A 22,078-nucleotide genomic window follows, 5' to 3' on the forward strand; every position below is an offset into this window, starting at 1 on the left:
TAGACTATACATAGAAATATGATGCGATTGAGCTGGTTATCAAAGCAAATCATCACGTTTATTTTGTTAGTTTTAGAGGAGCGCTATGAATGTCAAGGTGCTTGAACTCTGCTGGAATCCGAGCAGGTTTCAATGTTTACTTATATTATGTATATATACAAGAAATCTATACATATAGTAACAGCACCAGTCATGGGACATTTAAGAGGAAATTTGGAGTATTTATGATATTTCTCTTATACATATAAATGGTCTACCGCTTAGCGTGTTAAAAGATGAAAGTCCTATCCGTCTTTCATGTTTTAGGCGTGTTGTATCAAAGATACTGCAATGAGTTTCCACATACTTAACAAATTAAAACTATGATTTTTTCTCCAGTCATGGACACCAAAGCTCCAGTAATGGGCCCCCGGTAATGGACGTGGATCCAGTAATGGGCCCCCTATAATGGACATTGCTCTATCAGTATAAAATATTGAAATGGGGAATAAGTTATGGCAAAAAAATTAATTTTTGGTATAAGCTTTTATCGCTGAATGTATTTTTCTTTCCACAGCCTATTATTATTGTATTAGATCCATCGAGACAATTCTAATATACCCAAACACAATTAGTTAGGGATTATTGCGAAAAAGGTCCCATGGCCACCTCCTGTCTCCATCATCAGATCAGGTCCGTGTTATCATAATATTGCATTATCATCCGATTTGCATACTTAATTAAGTACTTACACAAAATTTCAACTGAATCGGAAATCGAAAAGTGGCTCAAATTCAGCTACCAAGATTTGACCCACACTAACTAACAGGGCAAGTTAAATAAAAGTTTCGAAAAACGATATTAATTTATCCGAAGTCCGAGAATACCTCCTGGTGGACGTATTTCGTAACTACATTTTACTTCTGTATTGTTTAAACATGAAATTATGGCATGGCAAGCATCATTATGTCAATTGTCCCATCATAGGAGGTATGCAGTTTTACAGCTCCTATAATGGGATTGGGCTAAATACCACTATTTTTTTACCTCTGTGGAGTCACAACATAGTTTGTTGTATACCTTATCTCATGGTAAATGCAATTAACAAAACACATTCTAGTTTTCATCAATTATTAATTAATTAAAATTTAATAAATTAACTCACCTCTCTTAACGAAGTTGTTAAGAATTCTTGATGATATTTTTTTTCAGTGGCACGATAACTTTTGTGCTGACGCATATTTCTTAAAAATAACCGATTTTAATAAAAATTCAAACATAAACAGCTCTAGAACTCTTATTTATGAAAAAAATATATCCAGTGTGTATAAACTACTTTTAGATACTTATTTTACAGGAATTGTGGTTTTTTGTCCCATTACTGGTTCCACGTCCATTATAGGGTCCACTACTATATATAATTAGGTTATTGTCGTCGTTAGACCGCTTATCTTGGAATGTAATTCAGATATTAACGACCTCCTAGCCTAGATGGTACTTTGGTCACTACCAAAGTACCATCTGCTACAATGGCAGGGTCACTACCCTGCCATGTTAGCATTCAAACCTGGTAGAAGCATTTTCTTGTGTGTTTATCACAGATCTTTGCTTCTGAGTTTTGGATCTTTCTATGGAAGTGTTTAAGTATTTATATATATCGTCTCTAGTACCCAAAACACAAGCCTTAATGAATGAGTTTACTGTGGGACTACGTCGATTTGTATAAGATTGTCCCATAATCTTTAATAATATCTATACCTAACTTAAATATCTGTATAACAAAATAGAAAACGATCCTAAACCTTGTTCCTCCAAGTATTAAAATCCATAATAGGTGGATAATATGGTCTAAAAGGATATAAAAGGGTGATAAAGAGTATCCGTTAAATTAACGTCAACAAACCCAACTAACCGGTCGTTATTATACGCTCCTCCTGGTCATCAAGCTCAGTCGCGGTCTGCACTTCATCATGTCCAAACGTTCCGTATAAAACAAAACAACATGCTCATTTATACATAGCAATCGACGATATAGTGTTTTTATTAAGTTTATATAAAGTGTTTTTGGATATTAACATTTTACTAGTCGCTAACGAATCTGTACCTTGAACTCAACTATTTGTCTCGTGGTTTTCCTTGTTTGACGAGATGACTTTAATGCTGTGTTTAATACTTTTTGTCGGTAAGTTTATTTATAAATCGTCCTCTCGTAATGATTGTATATAGGTATAGGTTCACATATTAGACTAGACTTCATTGTGCCTCTATATAGGTGATTCAGAATTTCCACTAGAACATCTCCTGTATGTATGTTTCTAAGCAGTCAAGGGTCGGTGTTAAAAATATGTAGTCTATCTACCTATACCTACAACTAATACCTATAACACACAAGTCCGTGGCCGAAGGTACACTTAGGGTAAAGGAGAGAACAGTGGCTCCGAAGAAAATAGCCGGGTATTAGTGGCGATATAAAAATGGGCTAGCTTGTATGCAAATTTCCGTACTTAGTGACCGTTGAACGGTTTTAAATAGTATTAATTGCTCTTGAGTATGTATAAACATAGTTTTAACATACATTATAGAGGTACCCATGGACACATAAAGTTGTTATGTCGCCCAAATTGGTCTGAATCATTAACTGTGGTTCCAATTAGTATTAGTATCACATCTTCAGTTTCGGCATAGTTGTTTTTTTCCTTGTAGCGTGTTCAAATAAGAAATCTAGTTTAACAACGCGATAAGCCGGTCTCTTAAATGCTTCAAGACGCTGTGTGCAAATAAGCACTGCGATGTGGTCCATATAATTAGATTTGCTTAAATATAATTATATACCTACCTATATGACTAATGTTTGTAGTAAATACTTACACGATTAACAGTATCATCATCAGGTCGAAAGGTTGGAGAGCTTGACACAAATAACTACGATACGAGCTGTTTTATTTCTTACAGTACGTAATTATTACGTTTGGACGCTATGTTATAAACCGCGCTATGCTAGCTATAGATATAATTAGTGTTCAAACTGGTTTTGTTCATATCCATAATGTCCATTGCAAATAATATCCGACTTTAGAGGTCATCTTCCTAAGAATAATAATATAATATTATATTTACGGACAGTCATCGACTCATCGTAATTTTGCTTCTTTACTTGAAATAGTATTAGTCCTAATAATAAATATGTCCACTACGTTATTAAAATACCATTGTACACTCCAATAACGATAATTCTTAAAATATTAAAAAAAAAAACAAACAAACGCAAGGTAAAAACAATGAAATTATATCGCGGTAGACCCGTTTGTGTAATTGAATATGTGTACAAAACGCGAGAGTTTAAAGTGTTATAAACGCAAGTTTGATTTAAATATTTTAAGAATTTTCGTATATTATACGTTTAATTATTATACGTAAACATTCCGGACAACGGTTGAGTTAGGTACTCGTTTGCATTCGATTTGTATTTAATACAATATACCTATAGGTAGATATAGACACATATTACCTAATGATAAATAATTTAATTGCACAAATTTAATATAGCATTTATATATTGATAAATCACTGTTACTAGAGTCTTTTAATTAATAAACATTTAGGTAGCTGTAGCTACCTAAATAGTAAATAGTCATAGTAATGTAAATCAAGTTTTTCCAAGCTAAGCTACGTATATTCGTGACCAAGTAAAATCTGGTTTTCCCTTCAACATAGGGAAAACCTTACTAATCATTAATTGATGACGGTACGGAAGCCAAATTATTTCGTTAAAATACAATAAACATTATAAACATCAGACCCTTTAGCCCATTCTTATTCAGCTTTAGGATAAGAACAAACATCAATATTCGTAGGTCATGTGACTCATGTGCAAAATGTGCGGTGGAAAAATATTTAGCTGCAGCAGCAACTAAGTACCTAAGTGATGAAAATGCTTGCAGTGGCAAAAATACAGGGTGATTCATGAGACGTGAGCAGGACTCATCCTATACACTCAGTAACTGATAATTGATCGATCACCTTCGTATTTAGGTGAAACAACCACACTTTTTCCTATTTTTTTACTTTTTGGTGAGAGCAAATCTAATTTTCTACAATCATGGTCAGGGTGAACAAGACCAAATTAATAAACATAAAACCTCTTTAACTGTCATGGCAGCATTTTGATTACGAGGAAAATAAACTGTCAAACTTGAGTGAGATACGAGTTTTCAAAACTAACCAGACCGTGATGACAGACAGTGATAACATTTAATTTGAAACAGAATATCGGTAGTTAGGGTAGTTTAGTATTCTAATTTTAGGGTGCATGCATGTCGTAAATAAATTAAGTAATAACTTTTATTTCAACACGACCAGAAAATTAACGTTAACCTCACTAATACTGATAGGAAACAGTTGCTTATAATTTACGAAATGCACAGTGTTAGTTCTGCTCACATCTCCTGAATTACCCTGTATAAACAGCCTTGTATACTTTCACACTAATTCACAGATGAAAACAATCATATAAATAACTATTGTTTCCTTTAGCGCCACGATGGCATTGTTACTAACACAGGGGGTAATTGCACAAAAGATCCCTATGGGTCGAAATGTATCCGCAAGATCCCCCGAAAAAAATTTTTGATGCAATAAGCATTTCTGTCACCATGGTGAGTTCGTCTAATATATCCAATGATTAAGTTGTGACTAATAGCCCTGAATATATTCCTTTTCCAGCTCCACTATCACAATGCGATCAAGTTCCCGACCAACAAATACTCCAAAGTGTATTCGGGACCCCAGCGGGTTACGTTGTCCCTCTCCCCGCAGTCCAGTCGGGCAAGCCGACCACCCTGGGAACCAGTGAGTCGACCCTGGTGGACCATGACTATTGGGACTCCGAGGATTATTATGTGCCATCAGGGCCTGACTACGACTCGTTTGATTGGACGGTCACTAAGGTTAGTTTTTAATATCTGATAATGATAACAGGTACGGTAACCTAATGGCTCCTCTACACGATTGGCCAACGCCGGCCACTCCAAGGGACGCATTTATGCGTTAGAGGGAGCAAGTGATATTGCTATCTCATTCTACCGCATGGCTGCGTCCCTTGAAGTGGCCGGCGTTGGCCCATCGTGTAGAGGGCCATAAAGTAGGTAACAGAAATGTTCGAGGTAAATAATAAAGGTTGTTATAGCGTATACACCCTTGGAACTGGAACCTTATTAAAAAACGCTGCTCCATTTTCCAACGCCAATAAGGAATGTTTTAAGAACACCTTCTTACTTATTGAAATTTACTTTACTATTTAGCAATGGCAACATATCGCAAAGATGTGTGGACTAAGACTTTCCTTTTTTTCATGATGATGCAGATTGAAAGATTTACTGGGAAGGTTCATTTTTCTCTAAATAACAAATACAATCAGAATAACGGAAGGCCATGAAAACTAACAAATACCTTTTAAACTTGATTTTTTGTCACATTTGACCGGTTCGAGTCTCGACTGAGGCAAGCGATTTTTCATAAATCCTTAAATGCAGAATTTATTGTTTTTAAAAACAAAGGAAAGTCTCCTTTACACAAAATGTGCTATTTACAATATTTAAGGTAGTTGCCATCCATGTGGCACTCGATTTTTCCACCCTGTATATGTAGGTACCTATGTATTGCTATTATTCTTATACATATATGTAAGTGTATAAATAGAATATTGTTTAGAATAACTTTATTTGTGTTTCATATTTCCTCTCGCTGTCTACAATCCTGCACTAACTACAAGTTTCTGTTTGACCCAATGGTTGACTGGTAGAGAATGCCTTAAGGCATTAAATTTTATATCGTGCAATAAAGTTTATATAAATAAATATAATAATGTTGTCTTATACTTTCACGCGTATTCGGGAAACGAGATCAACTAGATTTACATTAGATATCGACTAGATGTGACTTTGTTATCTAAGTCATAACTTGTCGAAATCGTTCAAGAGGAGCTCCAGAATCGCGGAAATGTCAAATTTGACATATGTATCTTACAAATATCTTTAAATTATCCATATCGTAACTTGTTGAGGTCTAGTAGAGATCTAATTCATTTTCCGAATCGAACCGTTTGTTTTAACTTCTGCCTTCTATTTCAGCGCATAGCGACATATTCAGAGGAGAATTTCCTACTTTCGCCTCTAGGGTTGAAACTAGCGCTGGCCATCTTAACTGAAGCGGCGACAGGCTCCACTCAAGCCCAGCTGGCCTCGGTCCTAGGCTTTGATGTCAACAGAACCGTTGTTCGGACTAAGTTCTCCTCTATCATATCTTCTCTCCAGGTTCGTCGATTCACTTTAAGTAGTTCTTTACTAGGCCAATGTGTATGGAAGCGTATATTTTACCCGTAATATTCATTGGGATATTTTAAGAACAAAGTAATATCTTATTCTTATACGAAGAACGATTGTTGCTGCAAATGTAACAGATCAAGTTGATGGCGCCATACGGCGTCATACCAACGTCGAACTTCTTCTTCTTCTTTTATTTAAGAGCGGGCTGGCCAAACTCCGTCGAACTTAACGTGATTATCAAACATTAGATCTTAATTACAGCGCCACCTAGATAGTTTAATCTGTGGCCAGATTATTTTGCATGATCTTTTGTTTAACGCGTCTTTAGTATCTTGAGTATCTTCCTTTATGCTTCTTGGTCTATGGTATTCAAACAAGATATTTTGGATGAAATAAAATATGTCCACCAGTGAAAAAATACTGGTTTAAAACGACATTGTATTTTTCCAGCTATTAAATCCAAACTATACCCTAAACGTTGGCAGTAGAATCTACGTAGACAGCACAGTATCTGAGAGACAGCAGTTCTCTTCGGTTGCTGAGGAGTTCTACAAAACTGAGCTGAAGAAGGTCGACTTCCGCTTGCCCGCCGAAACTGCGGCTCAAATCAACGGATGGGTCTCTAATCTTACTCATGGGAATATACCTAATCTAATCGATGAAGGTTAGTGAAGAATTTTTATATTTTTGTTTGTATTTTATTATGTTTACGTATATCGGTACTTGCCTGAAATAAAGTTTATGTTTGCATTTTATTTTAGTGAGACAAAGAAAGTGTGAAAATAATATAGCTTTAGTGTAGAAGAAGTACCGACGCTGAAATGCCATTGTGCGTCCAACGTGTAGGCTAGATGAATGGACGTAAAGAGAGTCACTGAGAGCGTAGTCTTTAGATATAAATCTAGTCAATTGTGAACCGTTCTCTAGAACACCCAGTCACTCATTTGTTCGGTTCAGTCTACTGAAGATAGCAATATAGAATGGAATCTACGAGTAAATTGATGAAGTTCTTGATCTTTGCCAAATTAGTGAACCTATAGGTACTCCGATAAATTGTGGCGAAACCCCACTAATAGCCCACACTCCCACGCTAGTGGATTGCATGCTACAACGGACACTGCCAACTAGCAGTGTGCACTGCATCATTATGGCTATTATTACCTACGTATACCGTTTTATCAGTTTAATGATGGGACTTGTCATTTAATGTTTCATACTGTTTTATTTTTAGACGAGGTGAAAGGCAGTATAGTCCTGGTCCTTACGACCCTGTTCTTCAAGGGCACCTGGAAGCACCAGTTCAACCCGAACACCACCAAAACTAGGGCTTTCTACGTGACACCGACTGTACAAAAACAAGTGCCTTTCATGAATGTAAAGGAAAAGTTTTTCTATGCAGAGTCCGCGAAGTACGACGCAAAGATTTTGAGGATGCCATATTTGGTAAGCATTTTGAAAATGTAGCCCTTGTGGAAGTAGCTCTTATTCCTATACTTATACATTTCTGTTACCTCAAAACATTGGCATCGAAAGTATTTTACAACCTACAATTGATAGTTATTTTATTACGTCGATATTTCGGAATGCGACTGTCAAAAGAATATACCTATATTGGATTCTTGGATGCATTGACCTTTTATTAATGAGGTCATTGACCTTTATTACCTGTTGCGGTGTAAATATACTATAGCATATTAAGTATAAACCTGCAATGTCTTATTGTTACCTGTATGATCCTACATTTGGCAAGTGAACATTTTCCTCGTTTCAATTAGTCTCCGTTGAGTTGTTTCTAGTCCGTTAGGGGTTGTGCACAAATCACGCGAGGCGTTGTCGGCTACTTTTTGGCCCTCCCCTCCCCCTTGGTGATATTTGGTGTGGTTTTTGGCTGCCCCCCTCCCCCACAGAACCTCACGTGTATTTTTTTATTTTTTCATTCGTCCTAATTTTGAGATAATTAAGTAGTACTGTATATAGAAAATCTTGTCTATTTTTCTATTTTCGTTAAATAGACTCGCTATTTTGAAGAGCAGAGTGAAAGATTTAACATAACTGAGAAAAAGTATCTGCTCATGTGATGAGATGTTTAACATAACTGAGAAAAAGTATTTATTTACTCATGTGGTAGGTTTTTTACGCGCATATATTATTGGTAGGTTATACCCCCATCCCTCAACGTGACCTATCGTGATTTTTTCGTGACCCCCTCCTCCCCCTATCGAACCTCGCGTGAGCCCATAGTAATGTTAGTATCAGGATAGCCTAAGCTAATTCTTCGTTTATTGATTAAAATGTTTCTTTCAGGGTAAAAAGTTCGCCATGTTCATAGTAGTGCCAAACTCCCTGAAGGGCCTCCCCCGCATAATGGACTCGCTGAGCGACCTGCGCACAGAGATGTTGTACCTCGCCGAGCGCACGGTCGACGTCACGCTGCCCAAATTCAAGTTCGACTTCACCTCCATTTTGGACGGAGTCTTGAAAGACGTAAGCACAATGAATTGTATTTACATATTTACCTACTTACTCCGTTGGCTCAGCGACCCAAAATGAAACTTGGCCTCCGACACAAGATAGCGCCACTTTTCTCGGTCCGACCTCTCGCATTGACTCGAAGTTCGCGCAGATCCGCCTCCACCATGTCGCACCAGCGATATCTGGGGCGTCCGATAGGACGTCTTCCTGCTGGACGGCCCATACACATATTTAGTATATCATCTCAAATTCTTCTTCTGTATGACAAAATGAAAGGACTGGTTTTGATATTGTGGGTTTTACATGTACAGGAAACCAATGCTCTGATAGGCTGAAAGGCACCCTGTTACGCTTGTAATCGTTTAAAATAAAAGTATGTAGCTGAAATAAATTTGCAACCAATTTTTAAAAATTTAAAGGATGTGTAGCTCGGGTAGTCGTTGATATAAGGACGTGTTGCTCTAGTAAGGGTAATCAAATCAATTTGCATTGCAAGTATTGCAAGCGAAGTCTATTGTCTACACTCCGTTTGAAAACTGCGTCGATATCATGCTGTGAAAGTTCGCTAGACCTTTTTATATCTAGAAAAAGTTTCAAATCGTCTGCAAACAAAAAGTATTTGGCGGTCTTAAGAAATAGACAATACTTTTACATCAACAACATTTATCAATCAAGAGTACCTTTGTTTCAGTTGGGCATTCGGCAAGCGTTTGAAGACACGGCGTCCTTCCCCGGCCTGGCCAGAGGGCAGTCCCAGCAGAACCGGCTGAAGATCTCCAAGGTCCTGCAGCGCTCCGGCATCGAGGTCAATGAGCTGGGAAGCGTTGCTTACTCTGTCACAGGTTCGAAATTATCGATAGGTGCTTTACAACTAGAATAAGCTTGGCCAGCTGATTATGGCAGTAGAAAAAGAGTGCCATGACTGTATTGTTTTCGTTGGCTACTTTTGTTGGATAGCTATAGTTCGTTTTTTTAGCGTTAGAAAAAGGTAAACAATCATGATGTGTCTTTTAATTGAAAAACACGTTTTAAAATTAAGTCACGGCAAATATGTAACAATTATGAATCTAATACGATCATTTATATTCATCTGCTTTCATAAGTAATGGTTACTGATTTTTAAAAAGCGTTGTTCTATTAAAAGATATGTCAAGATCGCTTACCTTCTTTCCAATGCTAAAAAAAAGTACTAACTATATAGACGCGAGTGGCGTGCGGTCCTAACGCCTAGGGAACGGACCGTACGCTCGGAGCGTGCGGTCCGTGGACCACGGGTAAACTTTTTTATTAGGAGTTTTATGTATTTAAATTAAATTTAATTGATTGCATTTAAATGAAATTAAACATAATATAATATGTCGCGGCTGCATTTTTGTGTCAATTTAAAACTATGGGAGGGCTCTCTAACCCCGATGGTTCCTTAATGGAACCTTGATGAGTCTAACCTAGGTAATGATTAAGTTTGTTCTTTTGTGTGTTAATTTAGCATTAGGTATATTCTAGGTGGGTATTTTAGATCAGGTTTTTCATTCGATTTCTAATAAGTGCTTGTTTTATTTGACTAGTTAACAATTTAGTTTTATTTTAGCTAACCTTATACTTTAATTGCAGAGGTATCGCTAGTAAACAAGTTTGGCGAGGACGAATACAGCTCCGTAGAGGTGATCGCCAACCGACCATTCCTGTTCTTCATAGAAGACGAAGCCACGAGACAGCTGCTGTTCACCGGGCGGGTCTCGGACCCTCTCGCGACCACCGCGGAGTTCAAAGCGCATACAACCAGCGCGTAACTTAACTTACAGTTTATGTATTAAGTGGAAACATTTTAACGTTGTTCAGAATCGAAATAAATCCGGTATGTTTCCTTCTTAAAATGCTCCTTATGTCGGTTAGGCATTTTTTAAGTACTTCCTTATTAATAAAACTTTACGGGCCTGATTTAGTTAAATTATGTTTTCTTCCTTTGTTACAAATACGTAAGTCAAAATGACGGATAAAGACAAACGATTATCAGCTAAATGAAGTTTGTAGCGCGTTTATGAATAAGGGGGTAAAAGTATTAAGTGGAAACATTTGAACGTTGTTCAGATTCGAAATAAATCTGATGTGTTTCCTTCATAAAACGCCCCTCCTTATGTTGGTTGGGCATTTTTAAGTATTTAGACTGCATTATTTTGTTACATGTATCTACGGACTGTAAGAACAGTTGATGTGATGAGATATATATGATATATGACACAGCAGTTGTGAAATTCACATATTTACTCAATAAAAGCATTAGAAACTAATAATACACAATTGAAACAAACTATGTTATGATGCGTATGTAATTGACAGTTTCATGTGATTAAGGCATTTTTATAAAATAAATTAATTAAATATTGACTAAATTAAGATTTATCACAGATATTGATAAGTGCCATTTTATTATACTACCTACTAACTTCAGACAAAATAAATATCTACTTATATGATTCTCGAAAATAAAGCTTAAAGTAAGTACACAAGGCACGAAAAAAATCGTACATTGACCAGCCTGTTCCTATCTCTATCGCACGTGCGTAATTATATTGCTGTCCCGCCTATGATGCCGGCAGTCAATGATACTGTGGAAGCGGGACAGCAATACGCGTGCGATAGAGATAGAAACAAGCGGGTCAATGTACTAAATTCTTTGTGCTTATCGTGCTTACTTTAAATAGTATAATTTATACGATTTGCTCTAATTTCCCTCTCCATCTTCCTAATTTATTATACAGGGACTCCGCTCGTGATTTCATGAAACGGGCTCCTGATGGGATAATGGACTAACCATATCGGCCCAAGGCCAATTCTCAATTACCTTTTAGAATAATGTGATTCATTCGCAAAACATACCTATCTTTAGCTAGAGACTGTGTAAAGTATTTTTCACCACACCAGCTCGGAAAGGCTTACTTTGCATTTCAAAAACTGATAGCAAAGTTGCATTTTATTCACATGTGAGGCAAAGTAATCAAATGCAAATTTTGAGTTGTTTTCTTATGTTCGCTGGTAGAATTGACCTTTAAATGATGATTTTGGATGATAAATATTTAATAACATTCATTTGGATTTGATTTGGTTTGATTTTGTTTGATATTTTACATTTAATATTTGCTTCGGGTTGGTGTGGTGAAAAATTTTGTGTTTCACTCGGGGGCAAATTTTGTTTAACCCTCGTGCTTTGAAACCCTCGCAACGCTCAAGATTCCATTTTTCGAACCACTCGCTACGCTCGTGGTTCAATTTTGGAATCTTTCGCTTGCTCGGGTATCAATATTAGCACGAGCGGTTAAACAACAACTTTGCCCCCTTGTAAAACAAATAACTATTACAGGGACTTTAACCGGTTGCAAACCAACCGGTAAAAAGGTTACAGAAATAAAAGTGATCGACAATTTACCTACTTACCAGGAATGTCCTCTCAGCAGACACTAGGGCGGTTTGTATGTAACCAGTAAGTACCTAATCATAAAAAAATAGTTATTTTAAATATTCGTTGGTGTTCGTTTGAAGACCAACCTTTCATATGTGTGTGGTGGTCAAAAATCGTGGGTTGCGCTGTACTCGTATAGAGCAGAAAAACATCGTTCTCGTTCTCGATTACCTAAAATTCAAGACCCATACCGAGAGTCAAGAGGTCAATAAAGACTTTCGTGCTTCCGAGTAGGTAAGGTTTATATTTGGCGGCTTGTACCAGTGATATTGGTGTCTAGCCCACGTCTAACCTAAGCCAGGCATGGCTCACTCCGCGATTTCGTCGCTTTGCTACAGGTAGCTAAAAGTCCATCCGTTCGGCCCCAATTTTGGGGTTTGCCATAAGCCGCGTGTGGCGCTGTCGCCACCTTAGCGGCCATATCTGTGCTGATCGTGACAGACGCATTTTGTTAGAGAGTGGGTCTTCTGTACCTAGTACTATTATTTATTCTGTGCCTAAGCTTATCTGTTGGTACCTACACTTGGTACGAGCTTGGTACGATACAAATAAATGAAGCCATTATCACACTAATTCGTTTTCCGAACGCAGCCAGCGTGATATTTAGCCACCTAGGCGCCTAAGCTCTTTTACAATCCCGGGTCTAATTTACTGACCTATCACTTCTAACGAAAGAGAACGAAACATATTGCCGGTTTCAACCGCCGACAGGATACGAATGAATCACGAAGCATAATGTGATTGTCAGATTTGTTTTGTTTGTCGCACAGGTCACACTAGTCTAGTAGTGTTTGTGTTGGTGTAAGGTTGTGTGTAGGGTACATTTTTTTTTTTACGAACGATGACAGACTCAATTTAAAACTCGACTAACTTATGCTAAAATTAGGTTTTTTCAATTTGTTCCGTAATTAGAGGAGCCGATACACCATGAATCGTGTTATTTTGTGCGGTAAGTTTTATTTTAACTTTATGTTATGAGCATTTTGTACTTTTTGCAGTAGATACCTACAACCGGCAGATAATAATCTTACTTAGTTCTTATTCTGACCTTCCTCATTTAAAACCCGTTTCTATAAAATAAAGTCGTTCCGGTTACCTATTACAAGGCATCATTAATAAGAGCTCTTGTTTCGAAATGCATATACCTACATATTTATTTCACCACACCAGCTCGTTATTCTTCAAAAACTGATGAGAAAGTTGCATTTTATCCACAAGAGTGGCAAAGTATAAGATGATGCAAATTTTGAGTTGTTCCTCATATTGGAATCTGCTGGTGGAATCGACTTTTAAGTGATGGTTTTGATATTTAAATATTTAATAGCATTCATTTGTGTGGTGAAAATTTTTGTGTTTCACTCGGTAGCAAAGTTTATTTTACTCTCGTGCCTTGAAGCCCTCGCAACGCTCAAAATTCCACTTTTCAAACCGCTCGCTACGCTCGTTAAATTTTTTAAACTTTCGCTTTTATCAATATTACCGTATGGATTTAAGCACCAACTTTGCCTTCTTAAAAAAAAACATTCACTATTCACTGCTGTCGAACAAAAACAACATTTGCGTTATCCTTTCACTATGCAAGATTATGCAAAAATCTCTAAATACTAAGTATTAATTAATGATAATTTTAAATATGTCCTTCGTCTTCCATCAGTGAAATTTGTATTTATACCTGTTATAATTAAATGGTTCAGCAGTACCGTCACGTTGGTTAACAAAACGGGAGATCACTAAACATTTCTGTTTTACAGGTGTTTTTTTAGGCTGCCTTCAAAGTTTAGAGTGCATGGGTAACACGAGACCAGACAATACTCGTTTAAACTACTTCGACACAGATCTGCTTAGATACACGACTGAAGACCGAAGTGGCAATGTGGTGGTTTCACCCGCTAGCATCAGGTCGACGCTTGCCATGCTCCTTGAGGGAGCCAGTGGCAACACTGAAGCTGAAATACGAAGCTCCTTACGATTGTCACCGAATAAAAATGAGTTTAGAGAACAGTTGAATGTCTATTTATCAGCTTTACAAGTAAGAAATGTTTCTTATTCATATTGAAAAGAAAACAAACTTTAGGTACCTATGCCCGCTAAGAATTCTAACGCAATCTATAACGATCTTTATCCTTCATTGGAATTCTTGGTCCTTTATCAAAATACAAATAATTTAGTTAATTGTATTTGTTATTCAATAACATTACTTAAATCTATATTTTACGTTACAGTTCAATACTACTGCAGCCAAACTTCAAAATGCAAATGGCGTCTTCGTATCGAATAAATTTAAACTGAAGAAAGACTACGAGAAGGTCATGGAAAAAGTATACCTTACGAAAGTCGTCAGTTTGAATTTTCTGGATCCGGTAGGGTCTGCTGCCACCGTTAACGACTGGGTCGGCAACCAGACCAAGGGGCTAATACGATCCCTAATAGAACCTGGTATGTTCAAGAAGATACCTTAAGCTTCGTAATTAATAATAGTTAACATTAGTTTCGATTACATTACAAGAACCTTCCTATAAATAAATATATGTATAACAATAACTTTTTAGATATTTATAGGTAACACGGAAGTCATTACTCATTACCTATCATCACAACATAAGTCCTAATTCTCCTATTTATTTGTATTACAACACAATTATTTATGAAGTATTTATAAATTGGTGTAAATTCAATAGAACTTGAATGTTCTCGTTACCCGCAATATGTCTCTCGTGACAATGAATACATTGGCCTTTCACATGCTTGAATACGAACATGCATGAATATATATTAAATAAGTACCTACTACTTCATTGTGCAGTTTTCCGTAACGTTATTTTAATTTACAAAAATCTCGTTTCCAGCCCACATCCCCCCATCATCCGATGTTCTCCTCATCAACGCTCTGTATTTCAAAAGCGCCTGGCAGCACGCCTTCGATCGTAGCCTAACAAGATCTGCCTGCTTTCGCGTCCAGGGCTCCTGCAAGAAACAAGTCTCTATGATGGAGATCAGTACTGAGCTCAACTACGCGTTCGTTGACAACTTGAGGGCTCATGCTGTTGAATTGCCTTATGAGGTATGTAGTCTAAAAGATACCTGCATAGATCGTATATACTTGGTCCTTTGTCACTTCTGCCTGCTTCCGCGTCAGTGGCGTAGTGTGAACTAATGTAGTCCTCCTTTTGTTTCACTGTGCCCGAAGGAGCCTCGCGCGAGACCCCCCTTGGGGCGCGAGGCTGTGGGCGACGGCCCACTTCGCCCACGCCTAGCTACGCCACTGCCGCGTCTAACTGCCGTATTCGAACTTCAAGATATTCACAAGAGACGACACGTACTAGATCCATTCTAGATACGTTATAGTTTAGATATCAACTAGTTCTCTTTTGCAGCGCAATTCGGGCGACTAATGTCACTTTTACGTTAGATAAAGATATCTATTAGATGTGAATTGGATCTCTAAGTCATATCCCGTGGAAATCATTCAAGAGTATCTCCAGAATCGCGCAAATGTCAAATATGACAGGTTAGATCTTAAAAACATATCGTTATCGTATCTTGGTGATGTCTAAAAGATGTCTAATAGATGTCTATTTCAAAATCCGAATCGGGCCCTAACCCACCTGCAAGAACCAAGCCGCAAGTCGCATGATGGATATCAGTGCTGAACTCAATTATGCTGTTCTTTGACAACTTCAGGGCTCAAGCTGGTTATTGCCTGAAGCTGAGTCTACTTCAAATTGATTTTAGAGAATACCTCAATGCTCGATTATTTGGGTCTAAGCATGGTCCAAGTCTTTTGTAGCAAGGGTTGAAGTTTAAATAGATCGACGTTTAAAGATATCTCGAGATGATTATAATACTTAATGGATTTGCCTTGCATATCATAACCGCCTCATATTACTTTGTTTTGTGTTGGTATACAAGTTGACTTTGGTTTATTAAATTACGCACGAGTATAATTCTGTAAATATTTTATTCATCGAATATGCCTTATGACGCATACCATCTATTAAGCACGGGAAAGTCCTGAGTGTGACAGTAAGACGACAAGTTTTCCTTGTAGTAGATTTATATTATGGGACCAGGGACGAATGACGTGATCAAGAAATTATTATAATTAAAGGATAATACCAAGATTAATAGGAATGAGCCATTAACTTATTATTCCATCGTAACTTTTGCAGCATTTTTGGTGCAGTTAACGGAATTGTTATAGATAATTCCAACTGAAATGGTAAATTGAGGTTAATATTAACTTAATTAATGGTAAATAATCATTAGGGTTGAAATTGTTTTGTACCGATTCCGTTAACACCACTTCGCTGCACCAAAAATGCTGTAAAAGTTACGTCTGCTTATTATGCTACATATTATTATGGCCAAAGAGAATTTGAAATAGAGGAATATTGTCAAAGTAAATTATGTAGTCAGTACATTTACTGTATGTGTCTAAATTCTCTTTGATATGGGCAAGGTATCTACTTAAGGCAATAAGTGTAGTTAATGTAAAGCAATTATCTAAATATGTAGATTTGTATTTAGTTTTTTTCCTAATCGATATCAATAATACCGGTTTATTTTTCCCGTAACCTCTAACCAGTAAATTAACAGGTCCACTCGGTATTAATAGGTAGGTACATATCTGTTGTCAGTACAAATAAGGCATGTAAAATAGTACTTACTACACAATTTAGAGGCATGGTCTATTAAGTGTATGATATCTTGTCTAAGACATTTCCTTTAAGTGTACAGAATTAACGTCTAATGATCTTACTTATTTACACAATAATACGTTGAATAATAATAATACAGTAGGTCTAGCACAGGATGTCTACCCGTCTTTTCCTCCCTGTATTAATTAGAGAGGGACGGGTAGTCTACGAGTATCTGGCAGGCGAGATACTGTCGCGCCCCTCTTGTTAGCACGCACGTCAATTATACGTCCATACTGTAAATATATCTTTAATTTCCAGGGTGGCCGTTATTCCATGGTGTTATTGGTCCCGCAAGACCACGACGGCTTGTCAGGTCTGATAAGGGACTTGCCTTACATGAGCCTGCCGCAGATCTGCAAGATGATGGAACCGTCTCACGTGCAGCTCTCACTGCCGAGGTTCACCGTGGACTATAGCGAGGATATGGTCGGACCACTTAGGAGTGTAAGTACTTAAATTGTGTAAATATTATAAATCGAACAAAGTGACGATTTGTTGACAATCGGTCACAATCAGTATAGTAAATTGTAAATTGGAAACATTTCCTCCGCAGTGTATCAAACTAAAAATACTAAATTGGTAGTAAAAGTGATCCGAAAAGGAGGGGTAAAGACTTACGCCTATTTCAAAATAAGTCGTCGCGGATTGTCTAAAATAACTGACACCGTCAAAAAGGCTTATACATACCTACGCCTTACACCTATTCATTCGAATCAAAATTAAAATGAAACTTCATAACAATTTTACAATTAGAATAATAAATCCGAAACAGGATTGAAATTCGATGAGAAACTGATTGTGTACATAGCATTTGTTTTCTTAGAGTAAATTTTTTGTTGCTGCTTAAAGTAAATGTGCATGGGTTTAGTTAGTTAGACACAGTTGGCATGACTATAAAATCATGGGAATGTTCTCTAAAATCTTAGTCCTACTCATTACCTATCTACCCATTCCCTACCTACCCATTCGGCATTTTAGAAATTTTCTTTACAAACAAATCGGTAACGGGTTGCTTCAAATATAATTATAATTCAAATGATGAGTGCTGTTTGAGTCGGAAAATATTAGGTAGGAGTGGGTATTTAATGAAAACGGGACCTGCTAAGTTATTATTCTCAATTACAGATGCGAATCACAACCCTCTTCTCGTCAAAATCCAACCTGTCTGGAATCATCGAGGGTGGCCCCGCCCAAATCAACCACCTTTACCACAGGGTGTACATATCCGTCGACGAGGATGGAACAGTGGCCGCTGCAGCCTCCGCCGCCTTTGTCGTGCCTTTGATAGAGGGGAGTGTGCAACTTGTGGTGGACAAACCCTTTGTGTTCTTCATAAAGGACAATCATTTCGGTTTGGTTCTTTTTGAAGGAAAAATTGAAGAGCCACATGAATATGTGGCACCGGAAAAGAATTCAGAGAACAACGTTGTTAAAGATAAAGACATTCGGAATAGTTTCGGGACCCGCTTCTAAAATGATATTATATTTTAAGACTTATCGTATACTACAATAATTTTTAGTTTTAATCCTGTGATGTGCTTATAAAAAAGAAATCCGCTTACACTTCCAAACTTGTATACTTTTATGTTAGTTTTAGAACGACTATACACGGTGGCTAAAAAATAACTGCATTCCTGTTGCCAGGGAGGTTTTGGGATTATACTGAGCAACTTTTAATATAGGACCAACCTCTAAAACACGATAAAAAATTTACCCTCCCATAGAAAATGGACCAGCCAAAATGTATGAAACAGCCAAATGAAAAAGAGTCCTTAAATAAATAATTACGTAAAAATGGTGTATTTATCTTTCCCTTACCCGGTACAGTGACGGCCTGTGATGGCTCTCGTGACTACGCCTGAGGGTCAACTTAGATAAGTGACAATCGTTGATAGAAAACGCCAATCGAAAGTGAAATAATATGCAAATTGCTTTTCGTAGCATCTATCATCACTTTACATTTTTCCTTTTCGCTTGTCAATGTACGATTATCATCTTGGCTAGGCTTCCAGATGGATTCCTCCAGAAGCGTTAAGGACTTAGGTACTTACACACAGAAAATTGTTCCCCGTTACTTATGTCGGGGCTATTAACAGTAAGCATTGTAACCACTTCATAAAGGAAACAATACATTTTGTTTAACAGATTAGGGTCCGAGCCCGAGATAATCTATACTTAAATTAAAAGCAAAACACAGAAAATCTAGTAGGTATAAGTATTCAAACTGCAGGACGCGAATATATTTCTAATGGACTGCTTTCTTTTCCTTTGACCGCATGGCTATGTAGGCCATTGTTTTAACAGTTGGTGATTATTTCTAAACTATCTGAGTCCGGCGAAGACAATATAAAGCTTAACTAATGTAGACACAACAGTTTGCTGGTACCTAATACAATACAATGTATTTTTCATCACACTTGCTCGAAAAAGATATTATTTCATGCAGGTGTACTGTACTAAAGGGCTAAAGTTATGGATTGTAAAAAAAAAAGCTATAACTTCTTAGGAAAAATTACTCTATATTACATTAGATTTAATAACAGCAGATAGAGAAAACAGGAAAGGCGCAATTTATAGGAGCACAGTGAAAACTAGCCGTCGGACAGGTTATTCCGTCGAGTTTGTAACCTTATTAATGACCGTATTATTTTAAGGCTTTTCACTTTTTATTAAATATAAATCATTTAAATTTTTACCGACTTCAAAATTTTCAAGGAGCTTCCTTCTTCTTTATTCGTCACATTCTTTGATTTTTTTTTCCAACCTCCACCCCCAATCCTTCGAAAGTCCACCAACCTTTGCCCTCCCCCCAACCCCTCCAATCTCTCAGACCCTGAGACTTCTTCAACCTAACAACCACTCAACCTTGGACTCCTAACCCCTCGACTCTAAATCCCTAACCCCTCATCCTTCAACTCTCGGCCCCTAAACTTTGAAACCCCCGACCCTTTGCCTCCCCTTAACCCCCCCGACTTCTCAATTCCTGATCTCACGACTCCCTGGCCCTCAGACCACGACCCCACAACCTCCAACATCTCAACCCTCAACCTCAGACCCCTCAAACACTACCCTCTGCCGTCACCTCTCCCCCCTGCCCCTAAGCCCTAAAAGCCACCGAATGACAGCTCTTTTACACATGTGTGATGTGACCGATTATGGACAGATAATTATTAATTTACCTTGGTGCAATTACTTAAAAAGGTCGAGAAAAAGAAATAGGTAATGGGGGTAATTTGTCAATAAAATTTATCATCCTATACGTGGTTAACGGTGTCACTGAAATAACATTTTTTTTTCTAGATCGCATTGAGCCAGGTTTCAATATGACATTAATTAACATCTTTAATCCTAGTAACGGTTACAAAGATCTATTTTCGGAATGTATGTTTTTATAAATAAATACATATTTATCAGGATGTTTTTACAAATCTGCACTTCGAATTGATTGCTGCGATTAATTAAAAACGCAGTATTTTTTGCGACGTTTAAGAAAGGAGGTCGCACGAAATGTTTTATTTCATTTTTAAATGGCTTCCTCTGGATCACGTACGGTATATCTCCGCAAATGTGGACAAGACAAATAATTAAGTGAATGTTTAAGCAGGCTAATTAACGGTTTCAGTTCAGGGAACATTTGCCTTCATTAAAATTATTTATGTTCTTAGGGGGCATAATTTCGCATCGGTTTGTGACATGACCTTATATTGTTCCATTATAATTAAGATTAAACACTACTACTCATTATAGCGAGGCGTTATAAAAAAAATCACGTAGGTTTCATCACAAGATAAATTCCCAATTCTTCATTATCAATGTAATAAAGTTATTTTTAAACACTTCTTTACATTTTTTTTGTTTTTGCTTCGACCCAGAAAGGTTCTAAAGTGGTTCTTAGTTGTTTCATCCATTGAACTTAATTCCCAATAACACAGATTACTGACAAGACAATCACTAACGGATTGTTTAATTGTTTAATTTAATTAAGAGTTACCCCATTTTCACTTAGTTGCGTGCCAACAGGGACAGTTTTTTTGGCTGTCGGTGCCAGTTCTCCGTTGTTTTGCATTTTTATCCGATTTTGCATGCAATATGATATGCATAAACAATTTAGACATGGCGACTAATACGCTTTCCAAATATTTTTTTTGTATAGGTAATCCAAGTTACCGAAGAGCTGGCAGCTATCTCGCTCAACGTATCAGCATTACAATACAGCGAGGAAATGCCGCCAGCATCCTTGGTACAATGCCTCAAGGGCTTATTTTGGATTGAACCAATTATTAATTTCTTTTAGTAATACCACTGTATATGTTTGTAAATAAATGATTTTTAGTAGGTATCCAAGTTATAACTATTATTCATTAAAATCATGTTAAACAGGAATGATAAGTACCGTAGAGTTTCGTAGCTTCGCCTGGGTTTTGACACTTTTCCCAAAAAATCTCTCAAATTTGAAAGCATTTTAATCCGTTAAGGCGAAATAACGTTTTTTAGTATTCCTAACTATCAGTATACACCACTAAAACTTTGAATTTCATAGGTTAAGTTGGTAATAACTGGACCCAAAGGCAATAGGCGATGTTTGGGTATTTTTCCCAATCTTCGCCTATGGCATGTCTTGCCGCTAATACTTACTTTTTTGTGACTTAGACATGTTAAGTCGTATCTCATTGGAATGTGCTAATATACTATGAACCTTAACTACATCAGACTAGGCATATTTTAAAAAAACTGGTCAAGTGCGAGTCGGACTCGCGTTTCAAGGGTTCCGTACATCACACAATTTTCAACATTTTTTTTTTGTACGTGTAACGTGACGTGAGTGAAACGTCTTGAAAACCCCGAATGAGTCAATCAAGTTTTTAACACATGTAATATGAAGTTTTCTGGCGTGGTGGCTTATATCTCTGCAAATATGCAAAGTAGCTTAGATAGGAAATTAAATGCCGAACCGTATAAGTGTCTAAATGCGAAGACTGAAGACCGAGCTCCGCCAGGCATGTCTCACTCCGCGATTTCGTCGCTTTGCTACAGGTAGCTAAAAGTACATCCGTTCGACCCCAATTTTGGGGTTTGCCATAAGCCGCGCGTGGCGCTGTCGCCACCTAGCGGCCATATCTGTGCTGATCGTGACAGACGCGTTTTGT

At 37.3% G+C, this 22,078-nt stretch overlaps 1 protein-coding gene across 1 annotated transcript; it reads left to right on the forward strand.

The window, feature by feature from the left end:
* The first annotated feature begins 1,883 nt into the window (after positions 1–1,883).
* On the forward strand, positions 1,884–18,708 carry LOC134665357 (uncharacterized). The gene is made up of 13 exons (XM_063522321.1): positions 1,884–2,161; positions 4,702–4,925; positions 6,108–6,290; positions 6,753–6,966; positions 7,534–7,745; positions 8,607–8,786; positions 9,466–9,616; positions 10,386–10,562; positions 13,983–14,260; positions 14,454–14,667; positions 15,078–15,292; positions 17,190–17,375; positions 18,057–18,708. The coding sequence occupies exons 1-13, from the start codon at positions 2,128–2,130 to the stop codon at positions 18,402–18,404; spliced, it is 2,616 nt and encodes an 871-aa protein (XP_063378391.1). The 5' UTR covers positions 1,884–2,127; the 3' UTR covers positions 18,405–18,708.
* The last annotated feature ends 3,370 nt before the right edge of the window (positions 18,709–22,078 follow it).

This window comes from Cydia fagiglandana, chromosome 1 (genome assembly GCF_963556715.1).
Source record: "Cydia fagiglandana chromosome 1, ilCydFagi1.1, whole genome shotgun sequence".
Lineage (NCBI taxonomy): Eukaryota > Metazoa > Arthropoda > Insecta > Lepidoptera > Tortricidae > Cydia > Cydia fagiglandana.

Coding starts and splice junctions, on each gene's coding strand:
- LOC134665357 (XM_063522321.1), top strand. CDS start 2,128: ATGACTTTAATGCTGTGTTTAATACTTTTTGTCG. Junction 10,563..13,982: donor AGCGCATACAACCAGCGCGT/AACTTAACTTAC, acceptor TCTGTTTTACAG/GTGTTTTTTTAGGCTGCCTT. Junction 15,293..17,189: donor CTGTTGAATTGCCTTATGAG/GTATGTAGTCTA, acceptor TTTAATTTCCAG/GGTGGCCGTTATTCCATGGT.